This window comes from Clytia hemisphaerica, unplaced genomic scaffold, assembly GCF_902728285.1.
Source record: "Clytia hemisphaerica strain Z4C2 unplaced genomic scaffold, Clytia hemisphaerica genome assembly, whole genome shotgun sequence".
Lineage (NCBI taxonomy): Eukaryota > Metazoa > Cnidaria > Hydrozoa > Leptothecata > Clytiidae > Clytia > Clytia hemisphaerica.
In genome coordinates, this window is record NW_027103495.1 from 1 (window position 1) to 27,908 (window position 27,908).

Here is a 27,908-nt window from a genome sequence, read left to right on the forward strand (position 1 = left end):
GTTTAGATGGTTTCTAGATCGTTCACGATATTAAAAATAGTAATGGTCCTAAGATTGATCCCTGAGGAACCCCACAGACAATCTTTTTTGTCGTCGTTGTCAAATTGTCATATGCTACACATTGTTTACGTCCAGTTAAATAGTTTTTAAACCAGTCTAAGTTGGTAACTGTTATCCCGTATTGTTCAAGTTTTGAGATTATTATGTCAAAGTCAACAGTATCAAATGCTTTTGAAAGGTCAATGAAGACACCAATAGTGCATTTATCTGCTTCAAAAGAATCAGAAATTTCATTAATTAGTTCTAATAGTGCATATTCTGTCGAGTGTTTTTATTGAAAACCAAATTGCTTGTTGTAAAGAATATCATGCTCTTTGAGATAATTGTAAAGTCTGTTATACATAATTGTTTCTAGTATTTTTGAGAAACATGGTAAAACTGAAATTGGTCTATAATTACCTGGATCGTTTTTATCTCCACTTTTGAAAACTGGAGTTCCTTTCGCAATTTTCATATTATTAGGAAAGATTCCCTGTTTGAGAGAGAGGTCAAAAATATGTGAAAGAATAGGTTTGTTGATATTATAAGTTTTTATCACATTGTTAACATCAATTTCATCTATGCCTGGACTTTTGTTGGATTGAAGCGAATTTAAAGCTTTGTCGAGTTCATCAAAAGTTAGTGGTAATCCATCCTCGATTCCATCGAGGTTTCATAGCTATCTAGATAAGACAAGACATCACGATTAGATGTCGGTCTTTTTGATGCAAGGTTTTTTCCAATCGAAGAGAAAAATTCATTAAAGATTTCAGCCATATCTCGTTTTGTTTTGTAGATATTATCTTTGTAATTTAATTGCTTTGGAAATTTGTTACGCACATTGGCTTTTCCAATGATACCTTTTAAGATGTTACAGGTTTGTTTTGAATTACCTTGAGATTTGTTAATGCGATTTGAATAATAGCTCTTCTAGCGTACACCTCAACAAAAAGTAAAAAAAAAAAGTAAAAAAAGTAAAAAAAAAATCAAAAAGTCAAAAATAAAGTCAAAAAGTCAAAGGAAAAGTAAAAAATTCTTAGAAAAAAGTCAAAAAGTCAATTAAAAAAAAAAAAGTCTTGAAAAAGTAAAAAAGTTTCTTGAATGTGTGGATGGGTGGAGCAAAATTTATGGGTGGTTGGCGTTTTTGGACAGATTTGGACGGAAAGTGTTGGGCGCACAAAGGCATTGGGTGGTTTTGTCGGGAAAAAGTCAAAATAAAAGTTTGAAAAAAGTCAAAAAGTTAAAGAGTCAAATGAAAATTCAAAAAGTCAAAAAGTAGCGTACACCTTTTTTCCAGTGATTTACCCCTCGTCCTTGTCTTTTAGACAATGATTTGCTTTTCACGTTCACGCTAAAAATCTCGATTCACGAATTCACGGTGGAAAATAATCTTATTTTCACGTTCACGCTGATATCTCAATTCACGTATTCAAGTGCTAAAAAAGTCCAATTCACGTATTCACGTCAGAAAAAGGCTCATTCACGTGTCACGCCAGCCCCTGGGGGTGCCCCGTTAATTAAAAGTGAAGTCAACGTTAATGCTTTACTTACAAAGAGACTTTGAGTTTATTTATTCGTGACGACTCAAACAATGACAATTATGTTTTAAACGTGAAAGTCGTGCAATAATACGTTACGTTACGATACAATTTTACGATGACGATTACGCTACGATAACAATGCGACGATGAAGACACATACGATATTCGTCAAACGAAAGAAGAAAGAGGGAGATTGTTTATCATCCATTGTTTCGTTACAGACATAATTATAATTGATAACAAATAATAACAGCTGTGGAGGAGCTTTAATTTATGTGAATGAATGAACTGTACATTTACCTGTTGCGTTAATTCGTGTTAAGACTTACTGACAATAACTTATGATACTGATCGTGACAAGAACTAACAATTGGTGAAGACCACCGCACCCTGAAGAAACGTAATCTTCTTCATTTTTACACTAGGGGTGGAGGATAAGTCGGACTTTTTGTATCTAATTCCAAGAGAAATGTTTTTTGTAGCCTGCTAGACCTTTAGGGCTGGATGGAGTCAATAATTATTCAACGGCAACGGGGTGTCCTATTAAAAAATAGTATATTGATAATTCATTGATTGGGTAATCGTCAGGGGGGGACCATCCTAATAAAAATAGAAAAATTGATCCAGCTAGATACTGTACTTTTGACTTTTGAGAAACATTTGATTATCAATAATTAATTTTGTAGCCTATCCTCAAGATTTCACTTTAACCTTTTAGCCAACCCGCAAATTCAATTACAATACTGGGAAAGTAAGCGATCTCTTGCGTACTCTAAAAGAAAAGGATCCATAATCAAAAGGGTAAGAATCAACAATAATGACTCCAGTCTAAATGTGCTATGTGTATGGAACGCCATAGCTGCCATAAGACATCTTTATGTAAGAGCTCTTTTTTTATGACCTCTTTTGAAGACCTCTTTTTAAGACCTCTTTTGAAGACCTCTTTTATTATGACCTCTTTTTAAGACCTCTTTTAAAGACCTCTTTTATTATGACCTGTTTTTAAGACCTCTTTTAAAGACCTCTTATTATGAGCTGTTTTTAAGACCTCTTTTAAAGACCTCTTATTATGAGCTGTTTTTAAGACCTCTTTTGAAGACCTGTTTTATAATGAGCTCATTTTAAGACCTCTTTTTAAGACCTCTTTTTAAGACCTCTTTTGAAGACCTCTTTTATTATGACCTCTTTTTAAGACCTCTTTTAAAGACCTCTTTTATTATGACCTGTTTTTAAGACCTCTTTTAAAGACCTCTTATTATGAGCTGTTTTTAAGACCTCTTTTAAAGACCTCTTATTATGAGCTGTTTTTAAGACCTCTTTTGAAGACCTCTTTTATTATGAGCTCTTTTGGGATAGAAAGCCGCGTATTACTGGGCTTTCCTAATTCAATCCATACTATTATGTAATACTTGTTCCAATGTTCAAATACTACTATACTCTACTATGCTACACTATACTATCTACTATATGTAGCATGTGTACCCATATGTGCCGCCGTCCCATGTTCCAATGTGTATAGTATGTATTTGTAGTGTTAGTAGTGACCATATGTGCCGTCGTTCCATGTTCTAATGTTCCAATGTATATGCATGCGTAGTGTTAGTAGAGTACCATGTGTGCCGTCGTTCCATGTTCAACATTCCATTGTATATGTCTACGTAGTATATATGTAGTAGTGAACCATATGTGCCGTCGTTCCATGTTTCACGTTCCATTGTATATGTATACGTAGTGTATATGTAGTGTATGTACCATATGTGCCGTCGTTCCATTTCCAATGTTCAATTGAATATACATGCTACCTATACGTAAAGAGAAAAAAAACATCTGTACAGTCTCTTTAAATCGAATGCTTCCTTTTCTCTACGATCCTTTCGGTCCTTTCAGAGTATCACCAAGCTATTTTCATTCTTTACAACACGAATGTCTTCTTAATTCGAAACATTTTTGATTCCCCTCTAAGAGTAATAGAGGCTCTACTGTATATATGTACCATCATATTGTTCCAATCCGGGGGGGGGGGGAGGGTACTAGGTTTGCGAGGTGACGGGTATGTCCGAGCCGAAAACCGAAAATCGTGACCCTTTGAGAGAAAATCTTTTCATATTTGCGATTTTGGGACCCTTTCAGATACTAACTTACGAATTTGTACCCCTTTGAGACACTTTTGAGAAGATGGATTGATTGAACAAATTGCCAAATTGTTTGGTTTCTTTTTTTTTGGAAAAGTTAAAATTTAACCCTTTACATACATACTACTAGGTCTACTAGGATATGTACTACTAGGCTTTTTGCTAAAAATTATATTCCATTTATTTAATTTATATTTTAAACGCAAGACTCCTTCAGAAGCAGCCAACGAGCCCATTTCCCCGAAATGTCTGTTTCCCTTTTCCAGGAGAGAGCTTTTTTTGAAAAATGGGGAAACAGATCCGATTTTCTAGGAGAGACCATTTTCTTAAAACTATCTGTTTCCCCGCTCCAGCTGATGACGTCATCAGAGAGAAACAGATCAATATTTCTATGAGATGACATAAAACAAGAGCCACAAAGATGTGGTTAAATATTTCCTCAAATATAGCTCAGGGCGTAGATCGTAGTCACAGCATTTCTGCTAAAAATTGTCGTTATTTCATTCATCGGTGTTTCTAGAGCTGGAAGTCATATAAAGTAGATGTGGTAAAAATATTTTCTCAGGCCTGAAACCGGCAAAATTTGGACTTCACAGATCTTTGTTTTGTCGAAACAGACTTTGCCATTAGCCTCCGTCTCAGAACGCGGTCAGAAAATTTTGCGGATAATTTCACAGCGAAAATGCATCCAGTGAAATGTAAGTAATGTATCATGATTCAAGTCGACTGACATAATTATACACATAATACATGTTACAAGTTCTGCCTACGGATTCTCAAGCTCGGCTATAATAAAACTATTACATGTTAGTAGCAGACCCGACTGACCAATGTTATGTAGCAAGTTGAAACAGGAGTTTCTGCTGGAAAGATGCAGTTTGTTTTCAAGTTAAATCTTCAAAATAAAACAAACTGTGTGGGTTTCTTTACTTCCAAACAACCTTCCAATAGTTTTGGAACACTCCATAATAAAGGACGATGGCTCTTCTTGTGGATTGGCTTTCTGATACCCCATATAAACACGATGATGTGACATGAAAGTGAAGAGACATGATTTGTTGGTTTTTGTTTGATTTGTTGACTCATATATCTCATGGCAAATGGGATAGCAAATGACTTTTCATGTGTTGCTTGGCTCTACATATGATACCTCTAACTTTGAACACCTCCAGAATGTTTAAAAAAGCATTTTACAAGATAAGTTTCAATTATAATTTTCATGGAAACTTTTAATCGACAGATTTGGCTTGGCGTCAGTTTTGTTTGGTTGATGTTTGGTATCGTGATCATTAAAAGCAATGAAATGCCACACAGTCACTCCAGCCATGATTGGTATCAGAATGTTGAAAAAAAACATTTTACGAGAAATTGTTGATAGAAATTATATTGACTTATTTTTACAATTTTGGCGGTGTGGGTTTAGTTGGTTGATAATGTTTACACTGTGGGATGGTTTTCAAAAAACTGTTATATTGATTGTTGTTTGTTGGAATTGATTACCAAAAATAAACTTTTTTTTGATAAATACTTTATTTTTTTCATGAATCGAAAAAACCGTTTGGATAGTATGTCTTGTAGTAACCAATGCAGTGTCTGTTTTCAAATTTTGAAAGCTCTATACCTACTGAATTGAAGCTCCGACTAGGTCTGTTTTTAAAACTTTGAGCCATGTTTTTTTCTTTGTTGCTATTAAAGATAGATTTTTAAATTGTCGTAATGTAAATTTATGGTAAAGTTTTAGTTTTTGAGTTTAGTTCATCAGTAGTACATACAGTAGTATTTTTTCAGTAATCCTTTCTTGTAAATATAGTAACATTTAACCAGACTCATTGCCCTTATTATATTCGAATTTGTATTTTTTTAGGACTGATAAGTACATATTTTTAAACACCAAAACAAAGCAAACAACGTGCCAGTTCTTTCGTACATGTATACTTTATTGTGTGCTTTGAGTTCTATTTTAATCAATCCTCTCAACTGCTGATCTTTCAACTATCATTTAGGAGTATAGAATGGGCTTCCATAGTACCATTTTCTCTAAGTATTTTGTGCAAATTTTCAACAAAGTAGACTTCTTGACTGTCCTTGTACCTTACAGTTAGGAACATTTGGCGAGTTCCTGTACGCAGCCGCAATCAAAAAAATCATAATGCCACTCAATAACTGCCTTATGTTAAAGTTGTTCTGATGGAGGACATTGCTATTTTTGGTAGCCTTCACATATCAATAAGGAGCTTTGGTGTAAATGTTTTTTCTGATGAAATCATACTAATCTGAAACTATTAGGCCTTTATGAACTTTCTAGAACAATAATCTTGCTCCAATCTTGAGAAACACTGGAAAAATAGGTTAGCATTCCCTGCCATAATTTAACAGGTTTCCTCTGCTTTCTGCTTGAAAACGCTGTCGTATAGCCGAAAACGAAAGTGAAACTGTGAAAACGTCCGCAAATTCGGGCCCAGTCCTCTTCCGAGACGGAGGCTAATTAACTCCATATACAAGATTAATAATCGGTAAAAGAATTGTAAATTATATTTCCAGTATTTATTGAGATTTTTTGGTGAATAAAGACACATAAAAAAAATCATTATTTCGACAGAAAGGGCAAAGTCCCTCCCGATAACAAGAAACAGGGGGGCATACGGGGTTTTGTGATTTTCGAAATTCTGCAAGAAATCGGGCTTTGCAGTCTCTTTCATCATTGATAGTCTATTTTACCTAAAAGTTTCATTATTTTCCAAAATTTCGCACTCTCAAGTAAAATTTTTTATTAACAATGATTTTAGATAAGGGAAGAAACTTCGGCGAATCGATTAAGTGCTCTGACCATAGTCGGGAAATTGATTTTAGTATCTGAACATAAAAGTTTTGTTTTATATTCTTTACATTCTTTAACATCTTTAACAATTTTAACTGTAATTTGTCTTTATAAATTGCTTTTTAATCAAATCCCTTAAGAGTAATTAAAAAAGATATTTTGAATTTTTCGGCTTATGATACTTTACGCAAAGTAACGGAATTCCGTTAAAAATTAAAACCTTCTAATTGGACAACTCCTAGAAAATTTATTCCCAAATGACACATAGAAGTATTCTTTTGCATAAATACACATTTTAAGTTTAAAATTCGTCTAAAAATTGTGGAAAAGGTACACTTTATTCAAAACCCATTTCATGCACTAAACTTCACTTTTCTTCAACACGGGGGTCGTAACGCACAAAAAACAAGATTCGCTCTTTCGAGAGAAAGAGAACTTTTTCAAGTGAATTAATCTCATTGTTGTATATAGTCGTACGTTGTATAGAAAACTTTGTGTATGATTTTTTTCTCTTCGTGCTTATAGTTGTTTCCACTGTAGCAATCAATGATGCAGCGAACAACTAAATACCATATCATTACCAAAGTTTTATAGGCTTTGGAGATTTATAAAATTACTTCCTATCCTATCAATAAAGTTTTAGAGACATCTTGCATCTTTATTTCAAATGAGAAAGATGAAGAAACACTTTGGAACCTTCATTCAGAACCTGATATTTAGCAAAATTCCGTCTTATATCAATAAACTTGAAGTCATTTTACTTTTACAAAGAATGAGACAGGGATGTAAGACTAACTAGCACTTCCATTTACAACTTAATATTTAGCGAAATTCCGTTTTATATCAATAAACTTGAAGTAATTTTTACTTTTTCATAGAATGAAACAGGGATGTGAGACTAATGACCCTTCATTCAGAACCTGATATTTAGCGAAATTCCGTTTTATATCAATAAACTTGAAGTCGTTTTACTTTTTCAAAGAATGAAACAGGGTTGTAAGACTAATGAACCTTCATTCAGAACCTGATATTTAGCGAAATTCCGTCTTATATCAATAAACTTGAAGTCAACTTACTTTTTCATAGAATGAGACAGGGATGTGAGACTAATATGAACCTTCGTTTACAACTTGATATTTAGCAAAATTCCGTCTTATATCAATAAACTTGAAATCATTTTACTTTTACAAAGAATGAAACAGGGATGTAAGACTAATATGAACCTTCGTTTACAACTTGATATTTAGCAAAATTCCGTCTTATATCAATAAACTTGAAATCATTTTACTTTTACAAAGAATGAAACAGGGATGTAAGACTAATATGAACCTTCGTTTACAACTTGATATTTAGCAAAATTCCGTCTTATATCAATAAATTAAACTTGAAATCATTTTACTTTTACAAAGAATGAAACAGGGATGTAAGACTAATATGAACCTTCGTTTACAACTTGATATTTAGCAAAATTCCGTCTTATATCAATAAACTTGAAATCATTTTACTTTTACAAAGAATGAAACAGGGATGTAAGACTAATATGAACCTTCGTTTACAACTTGATATTTAGCAAAATTCCGTCTTATATCAATAAACTTGAAATCATTTTACTTTTACAAAGAAGGAAACAGATATAAAAGCTAAGACCAAGTAACCTTCGCTTAGAACTTGATATTTAAAACAACCCTGTCTCGCAGCCCCGGTCGAACTTTTTTCCTCAGTGAAGATAAAAATTCATATTGAAACCCCAATGGGGATAGAAAATCTATTGTTCCAAGGTTAAAAAATCCACTTTGGTTTGGAGTGCAATTTTTAAACATGAATTTCGAAAAACGAAATTTTTGCCAAATTTTCCAGTGGGGCTGAGTTCAAAGTTTATTGATACAAGACGGAATTCCGCTAAATATCAAGTTGTAAACGAAGTCTTACATCCCTGTCTCTTGCAATCAAATAGTAAAATGGCTTCAACGTTTATTGATATAAGACGGAATTTCGCTAAATATCAAGTTGTAAACGAAGTCTTACATCCCTGTATCTTGCAATCAAATAGTAAAATGGCTTCAAATTTTATTGATATAAGACGGAACTTCGCTGAATATCAAGTTGTAAACGAAGGTCTAACTTCTTTGTCTCATTCTATGAAATAGCGAAAAGCTTGACTATAATCTGTAACTTGAAAATTTGTAGTTTTTTCAATAAAATATTTTTTGATTCTTTGATAGATAGACCAGAAAAGAAATCTTACAGGAGAAGTCTGGAATCTTAATCCATCCATTTTCTTATAAGAAAAATCTTTTTTTAAATTGTTTAACAATTTTTGATAAACAAGATCAATTTTTGCAGATATACATTACCCCCTGATTTAAGAAAAAGAGAAAAGAGAAAAAGACAGAACGAAATTCCGTTACTTTGCGCAAAGTATCATAAGCCGAATTTTTCTAGGTTTTCGATCGAAAATTGCTCCATATGAAATTTAACTGTTATTTAAAAATGCCGAGTTAGCAAAAACGAAATCTCGTATATGGTGCCAAAATGACTGTAGTTTTTAAAAATATAACTTTATCTATATGTACAGATAAAAAATGAAGTTTCAAAAAAAATTTTTCCTTCTTATTAAATAAAGGAAAGTCAAAATGACAGTAGTTTAAAAAGAAAACTATGTACAGATAAAAAAAATAAGAAGTTGAAATAACAGAAGGCTGCAAGCAAAATAGACTGTAATGCAATATCTGATGTAATAACGACCAGCGGATTACAAAAAATATTACATTAAAACATTTTTGTTTGGTAAAAAATCAATCACGTCAAAGCTTTAAAACAAATCCTATCTTATCATTACATAGTGCCTAAGTCCAACGTTTGAAAAGCAAACAAAAGAATATAAGATCTTTTAACAGTGTGATTTGACTTGAGTAAAAGTTTTTGTGTTAAGATTTAAGTTATGTATAAAACAAAATTAAACATCTATCCCTAGGTATAAAGAATATCAACAAAATGCTATGTTTAATAGTCACTTTTTCAAAATTTCAAACTTGTTGATGTGTTTAGATTGTTCAGAGTATGAAAACTTGATGGAGTACTTTTTTGACAATAAGGCAACCTGAAACATTTCATCATGGACATCAATGTTTACTCCGAGGGATAATGCTTGAAGTAAATCATGCGGCACAGTAAGTGTTAGGCGTTCTTCAAATGACAGTCTCACATTAAATCTGGTTGGTGCATCTTCTAACAGGGATTTACCACCACAATTTTGACACTTCAAAAATGGTCCGTCTGATGGAAGGGACTTTTGGTTGCATTTTGGACAGTAGTAGATTTGCTCAAATAGGTCAATCGTCTTGGCTGGTGACATGACAGTCTTGATTTGTGGCTGGCTGACTTCCATTGGTTGAAGTGAACTTGCTGCTGATTTAGAGACAACTGTGTTGGCTGTAGTCGTGAAATACTTGCCATTAAAGCTGTTGATCTTCACATCCATGAGCCTGTAGGGTCCACTTGTAGGCATGGCATCAATGTGAGCATTCCAAATGGCGAACCTTATTGGAACGCTGCATGATGCATCATGAATAAGAGCTTCGCGTTTCCTTTTAACTCCATATCTGGTTGGAACTTCTTCGATTGTGGAGTCACCCAATTCTACATACACTTCCACGTTGACAAAATCACCTACAGCTTGGTCAATAGCATCAATCATGTTGGTCATAGAGGTGGACTCTTGGATTAAATTTTTCACTCGGTCAAAAGATAACGGAGCCGAAGAAAGTTCCACTGTTGAATGGTTGCCCAATTTGAAGTCTTTTGTATGGTCATAGCTGTTGACAATTTCTGTGAATTGAGAGATTTTGACAGGTTGGTCTGTCAACTTTGCCTTCTTCATCACTGGATGAAGGTTTGGATTGTACGAAACAACTGATTTCAAATCTTCTCCGTCATGCAGTGTTGCTCTGAAATATTTCGATTTAGACGGTGACCCAGCTGTCGTAACATTTGTTAATTTTAAAACATAACCATGATATGCTGTAAAAAAAGCAGAATGAGAACAAGCATGAAAGTCTGAAAAGCACAAAGTACTCTTCTATGCTTAATTGTAGGAGGGGAGGTGTTAATTTCCAACCTAAAAGATGTTTATTAATAAAATGTTTGGAATTTCTTTGAAAATTCAGTTTCAAAACGCCTACAGTGTGAGCAACAAACCCCTCTTCTAAATCCTAGAAATTTTAGTATATATAAGTGATACATAATTGACAAGGGAGTCATTGTAGAGAAAATTAATGATGCATTTATTCGTTTTACATAGCTGCTGATGAGTTTATGTGAAGAAATTTGAGTAACATGATGTAAGCTAAAATTAAAATGTTTCTTTTTCTAAGAAATTGACTGTTATAGCATCAAGACTTACTGTCCTCTAACCCACGTTTCTTTGGTGTTGACGGGCTTGGCGTTGATTGTCTAGGTGTTGACGCCACTCGCATTGATTTTGTAGGTGTTGAAGGGCCTGCATTTGAATCTTGGAAAGCTGTGTCTGTAATTTAATTATACCTGTATTAATAAAATCCAATATACGTATTTTGTGTCATTTTGTTTAGTTTTTCCATCAGGGGACCTTTAAAAAAAAGGGTCTTGACATTTCTTTTCCCCTTACTCACAAAAAGGAATTTCGGTGAAAATTTTTTCAAGGGTAATAAACAACACTGAAAAATAAGTGTATTTTACATTTTCACTTTGAAATTGAACCGGCAAGTAAAACGCCTGTGTTTGCTCAAAACGGCTGAAATTACCTTTAAAAATTAGCATATTAAAATTGCAAAATCTGAATCTTTGTGGTGATTCTTTTTATCGTACTTTGAAGACTTCAAATATTTTCTCTCTTTTAATGACTTTTTCCCGCGCTTTTTCATAAAAGTTACAGAACTTCTTCGTAGAAGAGAAAAATATTTCCTTGCACCTTATTTATTCATGTCAGTTTTATTTTAAGAATGATCAATCTAAAAAGTTAAATAAGTAAGTAGAGCCCAATGTTTCACTTGTAATAGCTGAAAATCCTTTGACATGTCTTTGAAATTTATTGACAAAATGACCCTTTTTGAACCAAATATTAACAGGGTCGTTAAATATACCTTTGTAGACTTCTTTTATGTAGCAAAAATTTTTATTGTGCTCAATAAGATGTTTTTTCGCAAGGTAGAATTTTCAGTAGGAAAATATACAAAGAGCTGTTTTTAGGGTGTCAATTTGACCATGTCAAAGTATTGACGAAATGAAATTTTGATAAAAAATTGACACAGTTAAATGAATATTAAAAGCTTGATTCAAGAAATATTTTGGCAACATTTGATTTGCAGATCATACAATCTAGAGATAGATTTGACCCCCTATTTATATTACAGAGCCTTTTTTAGAATTTACGTGTATTCTTATCGTCTTATAATAAGAGTCATAAGAGGGAGTATGTTTAGGAAAAAGGAAAGTTCTTATAATTCATAAGAGAGAGTAGGTTTAGGAAAAAGAAAAAATCAAGATTGGCTTTTGTTTTAACTTTAGTATACTTTTCAAGGAATATTTACTCACTACGTAAAACTAATACTTTTAGATAACACTTTTTGTAAATTAAAAAAACTTTGTGTTAGCATCAGATTTACAAAACAATTTTTTGAATATAGATTTCGAACAACAGTTCTTTTCTTAGTAGGCGTTTTGTACTTGCCGCTTTGAAATTGAACCTTGATACCTGTTAGCATCCTTGAAATTAAATTCTCAACAAAATTAATTATGGTGAATCAATCAAATATAATTCCCTCTGAAAACCTAATGCCAAATGAAATTTGTTTAGCCAACATAACTTCTGGGGAACAAGAGGATAATGAATTGTCCCAGGATCACAACCTACTAGCCAGGTCAAGAGATGTCAAGGAAATTGAGAATAACGATGCCTGCCCCACTCCCCCTCTAAAGGGAAGGGACCTAATCTAATGTTAGCTTTTACAGTGTCTGAATGTGCACGTTCATAATGATATACCTGCATTTGAGAAGTTTGATTCTGCCTTTAACTCTCGTTGGCTTGATGGAATGTCATCAAATGCTTCTGCTTCCATCTCTGGCTGGGGTTGACTCGATTGACTCATTGGAATGTCTCGATCCTGAGTACTAAAAGTGTCCTCACTGAGTTGGGAAGTGTCCTGTGGAAGTTTAGAGGTGTTCTCCCCACCTATGAAGTAATTATTTGGGTTTAGAAATTTGATTGGTCAAGAGGATTTTCTTTCCTCAAAAAAAATCATAGTTTAATGCCCAAGAAAGCTTAGAAACTTGAAAATCCACGATGAATGATATTCAATTTCGATTAATGATTCAATTACTAATTGTAAATTCAAAAATTACCTTGTTTTTTATTGAACTTGTTGTTTCTAGCCATTTACGACTGACGTGTTGGTTCTACGCTTGTTTGAAACGAAAAGGATTAGAAAGGGCTAGGGGAACATTTACCTTTCACATTATTTTACAGGGAGTCAACTAAAGGTGGGACCAAGTGAGATAATTGTTTTAGGATGTAAACAAATATTGCTGGCTGGGGGTATTAAAAATAATTTGTCGCATTTGTATTTGATCTGGTCTGTAACATTCAAGGTGTGGTCCTAAGTCTGACTCAGCGTTTTTTACAGGGAGTCAACTAAAGGTGGGACCAAGTGAGATAATTGTTTTAGGATGTAAACAAATATTACTGGGGGTATTAAAAATAATTTGTCGCATTTGTATTTGATCTGGTCCGTAACATTCAAGGTGTGGTCCTAAGTCTGACTCAGCGTTTTTTACAGGGAGTCAACTAAAGGTGGGACCAAGTGAGATAATTGTTTTAGGATGTACTAGTAAACAAATATTACTGCGGATATTAAAAATATTTTGTCGCATTTGTATTTGATGTGGTCTGTAACATTCAAGGTGTGGTCCTAAGTCTGACTCAGCGTTTTTTACACGGTGTCAACTACTCCCAGGTGCCAAATAAACGGTCGAAACGGTCCCCCTGCTTGTTAATTTTTTTCCTTTTTTTCATCCCCAACCCAATAAATAAATTTCGGTTTGTGTCCCATCCGACATCGTTCCCAGTAGGTTTTGTAAAACCTCCTGTAAATAAATTATATCGGATAGAAATAGTGTATTTGCAATTTTAGAGACATTGCTATTACAAGGGGGGTGTACGGTTTTTCGGAATTGCAGAAATCGACCCTTTTTTCTTCGGAATTCCGGAAATCAGGCAATATTCCTTCGGTATTTCGGAATTCTGAAATTGTTTTGGTAACGGAAATCCATGAATTTTTGCTTCGAAATTTCGGTATTATAATTAAAGTTTTTATCCCCTTTTTTCGGAATTCGTAAATGAAAAATCAAATTTGATGAAAAATTAGTCAAAACGAGGAAAAAATTCCCAAAAAATCCGTATCGGAATTGGGAGTATTTTTTTACGGAATTTCGGAAATTTTGGTAAAATTATTCTGTATTTCGGAAATCGCGGACCCCGTACGGGGTCGACGTTCGTGAAAGAAAGGTTCGACATAGCGAATGTTCGAGATAAAAAACGTCGATTCTAGATGTTGACGACAAAGAATTTTTAAAAGGCTATAGACAGAAGTATGGAAACGGTGACAAAAATGTGATTTAATTTGAAAAAAGATATTCGACCGCGAAATACAGTTTTCGCGAAAAGGATACACTCTAAAGTAAACAACTAGGATATCTATCTATTGCACTGAATCTTGAAAAAAAGAAAGCAAACGTGAGAGGGACCAATTTTGTTGAATTAAGTAGAAGCTTATTGCTGTTTTTTTGTTTTGAAAAGAGGTATTTGCGTTATTATCCCGGAACGGCATTTAATTTGAGGGTAGAGTCCCTAGAGTTAGTTAATCGGGATTCGAAAAACCTCTAGTCAATTAAATAATCAAACCAAAAACGGATGACAGCTAACATGCCAAAGAACAATGCTGACTAAAAATATTTTTCAAATATTATGGGCGTGATCATTATTCCGGAACGTAGGTAATCAAAAACTTCCAATTATGAACTATTGAACTTGATCTCAAACATTGGAAAATGATAAGAATGACTTCAAACCAAAAACGGATGACAGTCGACATGTCAACCAACAATGCCTACTAAATGTAATTGTCAAACTGGGAAATTCCCTGATTGTAAGATTCGAGATTATTTTAAAATTTGACTTTGAGGAATGAGCAATAAAATTTGATCTAAGTCCGATAAAAAAAGTGTGCTTAGCCTTTCTCGGACTTAACATCCTGTGCCAGTTTACGCACAAGATAATAAATACCGACAATATGCAAAAATAGCAACTTTTTCTTCAAGGTTGAAAATTACTATCAGAAATTGTTTTGAAGTAAAAATTTTTATTAGATATCCTAATTTAGGGAATTCCGAGGCTCAGTTCAGTCACCCCTGCAACAAGAGTTTTTTAGATAAACTTAAAATAAATTTTTCATGCTGTACATAATTTTTTCATAAATTTGATGCTTATACGAATAGCATTACAAAGAAATAGTCAAAAGTACTAAATATCTTAGTCCTACTTGATGCCGGACTGTTACTGATGACTTGACCAGTATTATCCGAAATAGCCTAACCTCAAAAAAAGGATCATCCTACACTTTACAAAAGCTTATATAATGTCTATTCATTTTTGGGAATCTGACTCAGTCCCTTTGGTCATGAAAACTTTTGTTTCAAAGGTTCAAAAATAGCCAAAATAGACAACACTGAACTAGCCTATGGAAATCTGCCCTGGGAAGACTTGAAAATTTTAATAAGCGAGGAATACACTTTTGCATTAGCCTGATAACAGAGTAAAAATTAGAAATTCTAAAACTAGAAAATATATAATATTTTTTGCAAGCATTTTCTGCATAAATTTTCTTTTCCCATGACCTCCGTTGACTGGGATTCATAAAATATTATGATAAACTGTAAAAAAATTAAAATACACAATCGTTTGATGAATTTATAAAATATATCATTGTTTCCTATTTTATAGTAATAATTATGATTGCAAGATTTATAAATGTTTTGTGAATACAACTTTTCAATAACTATTTTCATAACGGATAAGATGAAAATAAATGTCCATACGAAATAATTTTTGAAATAAAGGTAATTGAAAACAATACCAAAAACAATCAATCAACCAGACATACATGCTTCAACAGGAAGAATGACAGGACAGGCAAACTTGAACAAGATAGAAACATAAACGGATCAGGATAAATTGGTTTCAAAAGTTTTCCCAACAGCACGAACGTGATTTCTTAAACTCTTTGATATCCAAGATTAGATGTTGAGATGGTAAGTCATTATTGCAGCAGTGTTTGTGATAATGTCAAGGTAATTTGTAAAATTTGCAGTAGTGAGTTGCTTGGGTGTTACGGATTTCAAGTTGAAGATTTTTTATTGTTGATACACCATGCAAGCTAAAAGAACAAAAAAACTCAATTAGGAATTTCTAGGTGTCAAAAGTGCAATGCGTTGGGTAAATAAACCCCTTTTGATAAACCTTACTTTTTCAAATATGAATTTTTTCTTTTAAAGCTTATAACTTGGTATATACTGAACCAAATTCAAGAAGTTATACCCAAAAATTTAATTTTGACTTTCCTCTCTCTAACGGAATAAAAATAACTCTTAGAACACCATTTGTTTGGCTCCTAAAACCGCCAAACACTAAAAATTATTTGTGGAACACCCCACAAATCTAGTGCTAGTGGTCTAAAAAAGAAAACGATTTTTAATAATATTTACCTTAATGTGATATAACAGAACATACGATTGACTGAAATTTCTTTACGTTTCTGCTGGAAATGGTCTTCTAAATTAGAAAAAAATTCAAATTAAATACAAGTCTTAATCAATTTAGTTGGTTGGATAATATTTTCTCATAAGTGGAAAGAAGAGTGTTCATATAATGGTAAAAAGTGAGCATAAATCATGTGTAAATACTGGTTGGTATATTTACAAGACAAGACAGACAGAATATCCCCATCAAGTTAAATAAATTGTTAAATGTTGTTGCTAAAATGAAAATTTCAACTTATAAAAATATAAATTCTTTGAGCAAAATCCTATGAGTTTTATAAGAAAAATAGGCTCATAATTATAATGAAACTTACCATTAAAGTGATTGTGACGTATGATATCAGTAACAGCCTTGGCAATTGCTGTTGGGAATTTGACGGAACATCACATAATATTTATATATTGATCATTGATCCAACAAAGAGAACTAACCAATAAATATAACTTCAATAGCCATACTTGTTCAATAATTCATTAGTCAAATATTCCAACAAAACCAAAAGTCAATCAATAAGCGAAACCATGTTAACTTTAGTCAATGTTTGTTCAATAATTTATGATTTAAAGTAATTTTTATTGTCGATTCTATGATTCCAAAAAGGTCAATTGTAGAAAAAGAATGCCAAAAAGGTGTGTAGAAAATGTATAATTTTGCAAAATAATAAAACAATAAATAATTAAATCCAAAAAAATATTTAAATTTATAAAAAAGCAAGATATCAAAAAAATTCTAAACAGAAATTAAACTTAAATTAATTAATTCAATATAATTGTGTACAATTTTGTGTATATATAATTTTTTTTTTAGTACGTACACGGTATTAAAATCAAAAAACTGCATTCAACTATTCTTATTCGTTCAAGAGGAAGCTTTGAGCATGCCTTAATATCATCAACATTATCATTAATTAAAAAAAATCTATTCTTCTCAGACATTCAGCGGACAAAGACTCTAAATTTTCAAGTTTTTAACAAAGGTTGGTCATAAATCTCTTTAAAAAGCTAGAAAATAGTAAAAGTAATTTGTACTAAATAAAAACAGTTTAGATTAACTTTAATTGACTTTATTCACTTTTGCCAACCTTATCCAATGTAAAACAAGCAACCGAACTTAATTCCACTGTAAAGTTTACTCTAAACTGTTCTGTTTGAAAACAAACAACCACCCACAACCCCCCCCCTCATTCACAACCAGGCCTGCCCCACCCACCCTAATTCTACATACAAGACTTTAGAACTACAACACTGATGAAACAATCAAAATTAAACTAGCCTGAAATCTCAAGTTTTAAAACATCATGGTCAGAAAGAGTAGTACAACATTTCAGACCGCGATAAGAGTCATAGAATGAAACACGAGTGTAAATATGATCTATGACACCTCCGTCAATATGGGTCGATTCAGTTACAATTTGATCAAAATCTTCAAGCTGATGCAATAATTCTTGAGCTTCTTCACTTTCAACAAATCAATATTAAAATCACCCATGATTATGTCTATGTTTGGTTCTTCATTTAGAATCATACTTAGCTGATTAAAAAACAATCCCAATGTTTCTTGATGACTGCGATAAAGTAATAGTATTTTGTACTTTTTAGTGCTATACACACTCTTTTTTAAGGTTACCAAAGAAAAGCCGGGGACATGTTGATCTTCCAATATTGTTACACTTTCTCTGTACCCTACAGCTAGACTTTTGAATTTGTCTTCAACATTATTAAATAACATTTTAAAAGGCCTTATATTATATTCAATTTCTTCAACACTTGAATCATGGCTAATTTGTGTCTCTGTGAAAAATAGAACATCAGAATCACTGAGCTCTTTAAAATGCCTGATTGAGGCAGACTTTCGTCTAAGTGAACGAATATTCAGCAAAGTCAAAACCAAATTTTCATCTGACGGATAGAATGAAACTAGAGGCTCAAGTACATTTTCTTTACATCGAAGTCTTTGATATTCTTCTTCAGCAGGTTTACTAGATATAATTGCAGTTGATGAATAATTGCCAATAAGAAACAAACCATCCAGAGAAGTAACACGACTCAATGCCACATACATTTGACCAGGTTTGAATTGGTTTTGCCTATGCAATTGAAAACTGACAACAATCTTTTGAAGTGTCAACCCCTGTACTTTATGCACAGTACAAGCATATGCTAGAATAAGAGGAAATTGTGTCCACACTACTGTTACCATTTCTTTTCTTTTAGAGAAACCAAATTTAGCTTCAGTTCTTTCAATTGGAACATAACCGTTCCGGCGTGCAAAGTCATCATTTTTCCGTTTCTCATTTCCAGCTTTGACATCATCAAAAAGAACATATATTTTTTCACATCTACCATTCAAAACTTTAATGTGTTTTACTGTACCAAGTTGTCCATTTACAAGCCTATCGTTTATGTCCACATTTGTAGTTAACAAAACTCGTGCACCAACTCTAAGAGTAAGTTTATAAGGTATACCTCCAGTGTCTGTGTAATTTTTGTTTCTTATTTCCTGAATTTTACTTTCAACAAGTCCACGAGGGTATTGTTCAATGGCAAAAAGATCAATCACAGGTGTTAACAATGTTTCAATCATTATGTCATTGTGAGCTTTTACCATGCTGTTTTCTGCAAATAAATGCAAGGCATCCCATGGGTAATTTGGATCAGCTTGTGAAATAAGTTTAGATTTCAAAATTCTTTCATCTTCTTCTGTCATGATTCCTACTCTAATGTTATTCAACAAATTTACGAAAGTATTGTCACCCTGTTGACGCATAACCTTGTTAAGTTCAGCAAATTTAAATTCACGCCAAAGCTTCATTAAATTTATCAAAAATCCATTTAACTTAAACACTGGGCCACCAAAAACAGGAGGTAGCTGATATAGATCACCACTAACAATTACAGTCTTATTGGCAAATGGTATACGGTCAGATAACCCAAATATTTCACACAGGCGTTGGTGAATTTGCAATAAAGTTTGTGGGCTTACCATGGAGATTTCATCAATGAAAATCACACTAACGTCTTGAAGTTTGAGACGGAAGTTAGTTCTTTGTTTATCACTTAGTGGTAGAAACCCGTGGCGAGATAAACCAAGACCAGTATGTATAGTAGTACCATCAATGTTAATTGCAGCAACGCCAGTTGGTGCCAATCGCAAGATTTTAGCTTTAGACGCGTCGCCCTTTCGACAAAGAAGCTTGTTTAAAACATCATATAGACATTTGAGGAGATAGCTTTTTCCACATCCACCAGCCGCAGTTAAAAATATACGAAGTGGTTCAAGTGCTTCTGGTGATTCTAAATTCTTATTCTGTATATATCGTTTAATTGACATGTAGACAACATCGAAAATTTCTCGTTGCTTTTCGTTCAAAGACTCAATGTTCAATCTTAGTTCTTCCTCTGAAAGGGCTGTATTACGAACAGCGGCAGGAGCTAAGTTAGCCAAATCTTCAATATGTGGCTCCTCCTCAACTTCTGTATTGTTATCTAGTTCCTCATTTAATAACTCGAACACCTCATCATCCTCCTGTTGTGAAAAAGAGTTCTGATTGGTTAATAAATCATTTCTATAGTTTTGTAAGGCCATTTCTACCATTTCAGAGTTTGGTTCAAATATTTCTCTGTTTCTATTAACCTTTTCCAAAACATCAGGGTCAGATAATTTCAACACATATGAGCCATCTAATTTGAGATCTTCCTCTTTACGAAAGGGATAAAACAACATTAAGAGATGGTGAGCATACTTCTCTGGGTACAAATGGCGATTTGGAGTGTATGTTCTGAGAACTTTTCTAGCTTTTCGACATCTCAAGCATTCTTTCGAATTCATTAGAGGGATTTTTTTAGGAAGCGTATTTTCAACGTGGTTTTCCTCTACAACACTGTCATCAAGCACATTGGGCTGATTGTCGTTGATAAGTTCTGCGTAGTCAATTTTTTTGTCAAGTTCGTAATTACTGCAAAATTGTGCATAGCATAAATAATCAATTTCTCTATATTTTCCGTTTGAAAAAGTTATATTTGGTCGATCAATATATCTATCAAGTATATTTTTCTTGAAGACATCTTCGCTATCCTCAGGAAGCTCAGATAATTCCTCCTCAGACTTGAACATATGAAAGCGATCTTCTGGTAAATTGGTATTAACAAACATAACTTGAGGGTAACCTTTGCGCAACCAAAGTTCAGGCATCAACTGATAGACAGCTTCTTGAACAGAGCATTCCCTGTTATCACTGTATGCCTGGGCTAATTTTCGCATAGTCTCAAACTTATCTTTATCAAGTTCTTTGCATTCTGCCAAAGCCTCTTTCATTGCATTTGAGCTTGAAGTTTCGTTTTTTGAAAAGTATGCACACATATATTGGACAGCTTTGTAATGATTAAAAACTGGTTGGAGGTCAATATTTGCTTGCCATGCAAGCAAACCTTCATCAAAATAATTATTGACAAAACAAGAATTTGTACCTCTCTTAAGATGAACCTGAAAGTCATTTTCATCAGTAGATATAGACAAAGCATTTTCATACTCATCAAGAGAAATATCTAAAGATTCAAGAACTTCATTCATATCGGGAATCATCTCTTCATAATTTGGTTTTTGAGGATACAAAAAGTTTCTCTTTTGAGGGTTTAAAAATTCATCGATATACTTTTTCACTTTAGATAGTAATTCTTTCTGTTTTAATAGGATTTGATCCTTGTCAGGTGTGTCTGCAGGTAGTGGTTTGGCAATTATGGTCCTGTGAGTAAAGAACTTTCCAAATCCAAAACGACATTCCTTATTGCCATATTTCTTACAGGTCCTTGAATGGCGGTGGACTTGATATTGTTCAACAAGGATTTTTAGTTTAGATGATTCAGTAGGAATATTTGCCGAGATTACAGAATCTAGAAATTGTGTATATTCTTCAACGGTGTCTAGACTTAATGTAGGCATGTTCTCGACCCATATCAAGCAGTGGGCGTGTGGAGAGCCTCTAAATTGAAATTCAATCCTAATGACATGAAACTTAACTTTTCCAAGGGGTCCATTGATGACAATATGTTTATAGAAAACTTCAACACGATATTGAAAGTGTCTTGCCAAAATAACCGGATTACTATTTAGTAGTTTACACCTTTCGAAATATGGCATTTCTGATATTTCCTCATCTAAAAGTTCTTGACCGTTAAGCTTGGAAATTATATAAGGTAACTCATTCCATCTTAGATCAGCACAAGATAATGTCATGAAAAATGATGGCATTCCAAGTTGTTTAACCATAGCTAAAACATCAGATAGCATACTTTTCCAATAAGCAGCAGAACCTTTGACGGTATTCATAAAACTGTAAGCTTCTTCACTGACAACAAAATTTTTCACTGCCTCTTTAAAATTGCTGCTTAGCATACCAGCACTGATGTTTCGACCTGAAACTTTACGCATAGCCACGTTCATTTGATTTTGCAAGTTAGTTTGTTGCGAAACAAAGTTAGCAAAAAAAATGTAATCAGTGTCTGAGGCAAATCTTTGTGTATAATTTAACAATCGTTGATTAAAATATTTTGTATGAGTGAGTTTAACATCTCGATACGCAGTTAAGCCAAATTTACCATTAGGAAATAAATCAGGGAAAGCTAATACTTCTACGTTTGTGTCCTTCAAAATATTTAAGGGGGCTTTTCCTTCTCCAGGAGCAACTACAATATTTTCATCATCAACAATAGCATGAGGGCATTTGGATATAAGAGTGGTTTCAACACAAGCTAACCGATGCTGATCCATTGGGTCGTCATTTTCAAATTCATCACCTTCTCCAAAATTACAAATCTTTTGAACATCCTCATCATCTACAAATTTCACTACTATTTCTGTAGAGGACTCAATCGATTCATCCCCAATTATAGAAAAATCAACATCTTTGTCATCCACAAATCTTATGTCAAAGGCATTTTCAGATAAAATCTCTTGAATATTTATGTGCTGATATAGCGGATTGACATTTTTCAGGTGATTCAAAATGGAAAAAACTACTTCTGGTCTCACAGCCTCAGATAACACATGACCATTATAACATAATTTTCGTTTCAATTTCATAAAAATTACATTACTTTCATTAAGAGTTCTTGGTAGAACATTGCAAACTTCCTCTGTTTCGATTGGAATATTACATACAATTCCTTTTATTTTAGGAAACTGTCCTTTGGGCATTATCTTGATTTTGGAAAACAATATACGTTGTGATACAACTGCGCGTTCCATCTTATTTATGTTTTGCAAATGATCGGGTAAATCATATAATTCAAGTTTATTACTCACACTTTGACATGGAATTTCCTGCTTTAAAAGTGTTTTATCGCAAGTTTTGCAGATGTAAAATAAGTTATCAAAGCTTGGAACAGGATTGCATTGAGGATCAAATCCATTTTTGGTGTACTTTTCTTCATTAAAATATATAAGTGATCTCTTATAAAGACACCGGTGACAGGAGACGCAAACATAGAAAGGTCCTTCTTTTATGTCTTCTTTATATTTTATTTTTCTTCTTATTTCTTATCGCTGTCATTTTTATTTTACCATTTGATTTTTTCTCATAATTTTTCTTCTTTTTTAGTTTTATATTGATATCATAGTTTTTTTCATAATATTCTTTTTTTATCTCTTTAATACTGGCAGCATTTTTTTCATAGTATTGTTTTTTGCTCTCTTGAATACTGGCAGCATTTTTTTCATAGTATTGTTTTTTGCTCTCTTGAATACTGGCAGCATTTTTTTCATAATATTCTTTAAAATTTTCTTTCATATGAACTGAGTTTTCATTGTAATGCTGTTTACTTTTTATAATAATTTTATCTGAATTCTGTGAGTAATGGCGCTTTCGATATTTTTTAATTTGATCCTCTTTTTCTTTTTTGATACTGCCTTCAAGTTGATTAGAGTAAAGTTTTGTTCTTCTAAATTTACTCAAAGACTTTTCAAGATTAACTTTGTCCTCATTCATTTTTGCTTCAATATAAATAAGTTGGTAAAAATGTGGCCCATAAGTAGTAAAAATATATTCAGGTATATCATTTGATTTCAATAATTTCATCACTATTGATTTTCCACCCTCCAACAATCTTTCCCTCGTGATCAAAACTATGAGAATCAAAAATGTAAACATCTTCATTAAGACTTTGTGCTTTTAAAATAGAAACATGGTGACCATTGATACAAATAATGACACCGGTGACATTTTTACTGAAGAAAAGAGCTTTGTCGAGAAAAGTTTGAACTTTACTATCTACCTTTCCATTGACTTGTTTAACAACCTTTATATTAAAAACATTATTTTCAACTAAAACACAATGTGGAAGCTCACTTACATACAAAGATCTGTTCATACCAGTTTCTTTAAAGATCTTGTTACCCTTATGTAAAACATAGTCCAGGTCATAATCTTTCCAAATACTTAAGTTTCTAACTGTCGACCAGCATATGGAAAATAGCGCATTAGCGGCAGATTGCATATCTGCATTTTTACCGAACATCTCATGAGCTTGGTTGAAGTTACCTTGGACAATTTTTCTAAACTTCATGTTGTTAGAATTCAACGTTTTAATGTCAATTAATAAACTAGATTCGTTGGAGGCAGGTAAAAAAAAATGGATACAAATATCAGGAGTTTTGATCAAGAAAGAATAGTTCAACCCACTAGAATTAAAGACACTATCCTTAATTACTGCGAAATTCACTAATGATGAGAAAAGTAAAAAGTGCAAAAGGTTCGGTAACATTAAATCAATTTCTTCGTTTTGGCTTTATCTCTTGGCTTTCAGCTATTTTGGCTTTATCTATGGCTTTCGGCTTTTTTGGCACAGGTTTTCACAAGTATTCTATGGTATATATATTTGTAATGATATTCAATTTCAATTTCTTGGCTTTATTGGCACTGATTGGCTTTATTGGCACTGATTGGCTTTTTTGGCGGATATTTATTCCGCAGTCCTGTCTCTAAACAGGATAGACCTTGACTGCCTTTTAATAAAAAGCAGCAAGAATCTTGTGAGGTTGCTTACCCTTTAAAACAGAAAGCAGACCACTTTTTCAATTTTCTGACAGAGATATGACTGACACAAATGTATTTTCACTACTTCTAACTTTCTTCTAATTTTTAACTCACGAGGCTTCTTCTAAGTACCATGATCTTGATAACCCATATTCATCTAAAAGCTTCTTTCCAATGTCCATCCTGTGAAAACAGTCAGCACCCGGGGGGGGGTACTAGGGCAAAATGGGTTACGGGGATGCTCCGCTTGTCAGGGTACCTTTTTTAACCTCCCACGAGTCCCTGGTAGGGTCGCAAAAACACCAAAATAGAAAAATCAGTCCCTCGTAGGGTGCCTATTTTTGGAAAATTTGGGGAAAAAGTAGAAAATCTGAGAAAATTTTGGAATTTCAGTCCCATTCAGGGTCACTTTTTTCGCAAATTTCGAGTCCCACGTAGGGTCCATTTTTCGAACCTCGGCGGAGCACCCCCGTCGGTCGACAAGGGTAGTACCCCCCCCGGGAGTCAGCAGAACTATAAAAACATTCTAGGGTTTTGGCTACTTTACCCTTACGGCCTTTTACCAGTTTACATTTAGCTTTCTTCCAGATCATTTCGGTTATTCCAGAAATTACTTTTCGGTCTAGGGCGCAGTCGATTATATTTTTCCTTTGTTGTCATAGTTACTATAAGTTAACGGCAATCGAGTCAAAAGAAAGTTAGAACCTAGCCTTTTTGTAACTTTGTAAACCCGATACAGTCTTCACTTTCGTTTTCCCACCTCCTCGTTGGCGTCATAATGTGCAGCACGAATAAAGAAAACATTAACTTCGAAAATGGACGAAGAAGAAGAAACGGAAAAAGGCCGTTTTAACAAATATTCCCCTATAGTAGGGAAATATTTAATAAATTGGGAAACAGATATCTGTTTCCAGAAAGATGATATTGCATTGGAAACAGATTGAACTTTCTGTGGGAAAACAGATATCAATCACAAAAAGCAAGGGAAACAGATGAAAATTTCCAGGAGAGGGAAACAGATATCCTATTTCTTATAAGATTGGGAGAACAGATCAAAATTTTGATTCTGAAAACTGTGGAAACAGACCAAATTTTCTAGGGAAGATACTTTGAGATTAAAAATTTAGGTTTTGAGGAGAAACAGATCTTCATTTCTAGGAATAAGATTTTTGAAACTTTTGGCCAACAGATCAAATTTTCCAGGAAGGCTATGCCTGGGAAACAGATGTTTAAAAAAAGGTCCTCGTTGGATGCTTTCGCTCCTTTTTTGCTATGAACATGTATCCTTAGCACCTTTACATTTGGCAATTTGTTCAATCAATCCATCTTCTCGCCTCCTTGTTTCCCGCGCTTTGCGATTTGTTTGGTTGACTGAACAAATTGTCGGTACCGGAAAGTGGTCTTCTGTGGGACAAAGAAGCTCTATCTAGTGTATTATATAAGATATCTGTGAGTTGAGGTCGATATAACGCACCTATTAAATACCCAACTAGGTCAGCGCGTTTCAAACACTCAAACGGAATGAAAGATAAATATTGGTGCTCAGTTTGTATTAATATTTTTGAAAAGATATTTTTAAAGGTTCTTTTGATAATGGATATTTGAAATTTTTAACACTTGTGGGAGTCCAAAATTGTAGCCAGAAGAAATTTGAAACTTAGGGTGAATGTGGTTATTTTGTACCTTATTTCTTCTTTTATTGCCTTTCGATCTGTTTGTTTAGATTGGATTTTGTAGAGCATTACATAGTTAACAAATTTATACGTAATATTTATATTTTTCCCTATGGAAGAAAGTTTTTTCCTTTATTAAAATGTTTACTTGACGTTATCCTTTCTCAAAAAGAAAGCATTCACACTGAAGCTCATTCTTGGAAAACGAAAGTTATTTATTTTTTATCTTCGGTGAATTTTTAGTGAAGATTTTTATCTTAGAAAAAAGAAAGTCCTTATTTATCTTATTTTCATACTGAATTTATTTGTTCTGAAGTTAATCGTTTCATAAAAAGAAAAACCTTTTATTTATTTTTATGCTACAAAAAAGAAAAACATTTTTTTTATCTTATGTTAATTTATACTTGTAGTTTTATCATTTCAAAGAAAAAAAGAAAGTTTTTATTTATTAATATTTATTATATATAGAAAAGAATTTTATTGATATTGTTGACTCACAATTTGTTTTTTGTTTAACTTTTAATTTTGTGTACAACCTCGAATTTCAAATAAGTATGAATGCAAGACTGTGCTAAAACTTGATAGTATTAAGTCGAATTCTTCGTTTGAATTTGAAAAAAAGTTCAGGTCACTTGGGTCAATTTGTTGTACTTTAAAACGGTTTAATTAATAGTGACTGATTTTAAATCGGTATGTTTCAATTTGACTGATGGGGCCCCCAAGCGGTTTGCGTGATGACGTGATAGAGGGGGGCGTGCGGGGGTCACAGACACCGAAATACCGACGCATATTTCTTGGATTACCGTCAACACCGACAGCAAAATTTGGTAAAATCCTTAATTTTGTCACCGCATGGCATGTTTGACACCGAAATACCGTCACTTTTATCTTCAAACACCGAAACACCGATAGAAAAAAGGGTTAATACCGTCACACCGTCAAACCCGTACGCCCCCCCCGTGATAGGGACTTTTTAGTATCGTGATTACGTGATTTGGAAATTACTTTGTGCCATGGTACCAAATCACCTATACTTGGAATAATATCACTAATCTAAATTTTTCGAGCTTTCCAAATTATATAACAGATCTCTATTTTCTCAAGCTAAAATTTTAATTAATTTTTTACCGTATAATTTTTGCCTGAGACTGTCATATTTGTCCGAAAATCACACCAAAAGTATCCGAAAAAAATTGCAACCTTCGTAAATTCGATTTCTAATAGATTGAACTTTCCAAAACAATCGATCGATCTTAAAAAAATTGAACAAATTTCCCCCCTTGCCTGATTTGTAAGGCCCCAAGTAAGCACCATCAAAGGAGGGCAGGGAGAGGATACTAGACCCTCCAAAAGGAGTCTTTTTTAGGGCAAACTAGATCAATCAACCGAAACTGGATTTGCATGCGTCAGAAAAAGTCAGTCTTAGGGCAAGAGTGGAGGAACGTTTGGGAGCTGAAAATATCTTTGTGCTTGGTATTGTGAAACGTTATTTTACTTGAGAATAGTCCAAATATTTTACTAGCGAGTACATGTACATGAGTACATAAGCATATGAAGGCTCAGATTTGCAGAATTTCTAAGCATAACATAAGCATATATGTCGGCCTGAAATAATTTTCAAGTTGTCATTTTTGTGACAAATTTTTACAAAATTTCTGAAAACTCAACGGTTAGTGTAAAACGCAGGTCACAGGTCACAGGTCAGTGATGACAGGTTAACTCTAATCAATGTCATTGCAGAGGAAAACGTTTGGAAAACACAAAGAATTAACAAAAACATAATTTTCAAGCATTTTCATCCATATAAAACCATTTCAAACATCAAA

At 33.3% G+C, this 27,908-nt stretch overlaps 2 protein-coding genes and 1 long non-coding RNA gene across 3 annotated transcripts; all 3 read right to left on the reverse strand.

The window, feature by feature from the left end:
- Nucleotides 1-9,385: 9,385 nt before the first annotated feature.
- Nucleotides 9,386-12,647, reverse strand: LOC136798678 (uncharacterized). The gene is made up of 3 exons (XM_067055328.1): nucleotides 12,550-12,647; nucleotides 10,933-11,055; nucleotides 9,386-10,550 (listed from the first exon to the last, which is right to left on the reverse strand). The coding sequence occupies exons 1-3, from the start codon at nucleotides 12,623-12,625 to the stop codon at nucleotides 9,541-9,543; spliced, it is 1,209 nt and encodes a 402-aa protein (XP_066911429.1). The 5' UTR covers nucleotides 12,626-12,647; the 3' UTR covers nucleotides 9,386-9,540.
- A 2,821-nt stretch (nucleotides 12,648-15,468) lies between these two features.
- Nucleotides 15,469-16,960, reverse strand: LOC136798679 (uncharacterized). Its single transcript, XR_010845420.1, has 3 exons — nucleotides 16,694-16,960; nucleotides 16,326-16,392; nucleotides 15,469-15,997 (listed from the first exon to the last, which is right to left on the reverse strand). It is a non-coding gene; the product is annotated as an uncharacterized lncRNA (long non-coding RNA).
- Nucleotides 16,961-17,784: 824 nt separating this feature from the next.
- LOC136798667 (uncharacterized) lies at nucleotides 17,785-22,623 on the reverse strand. The gene has a single exon (XM_067055314.1). The coding sequence runs from the start codon at nucleotides 22,621-22,623 to the stop codon at nucleotides 17,785-17,787; it is 4,839 nt and encodes a 1,612-aa protein (XP_066911415.1).
- Nucleotides 22,624-27,908: the final 5,285 nt, after the last annotated feature.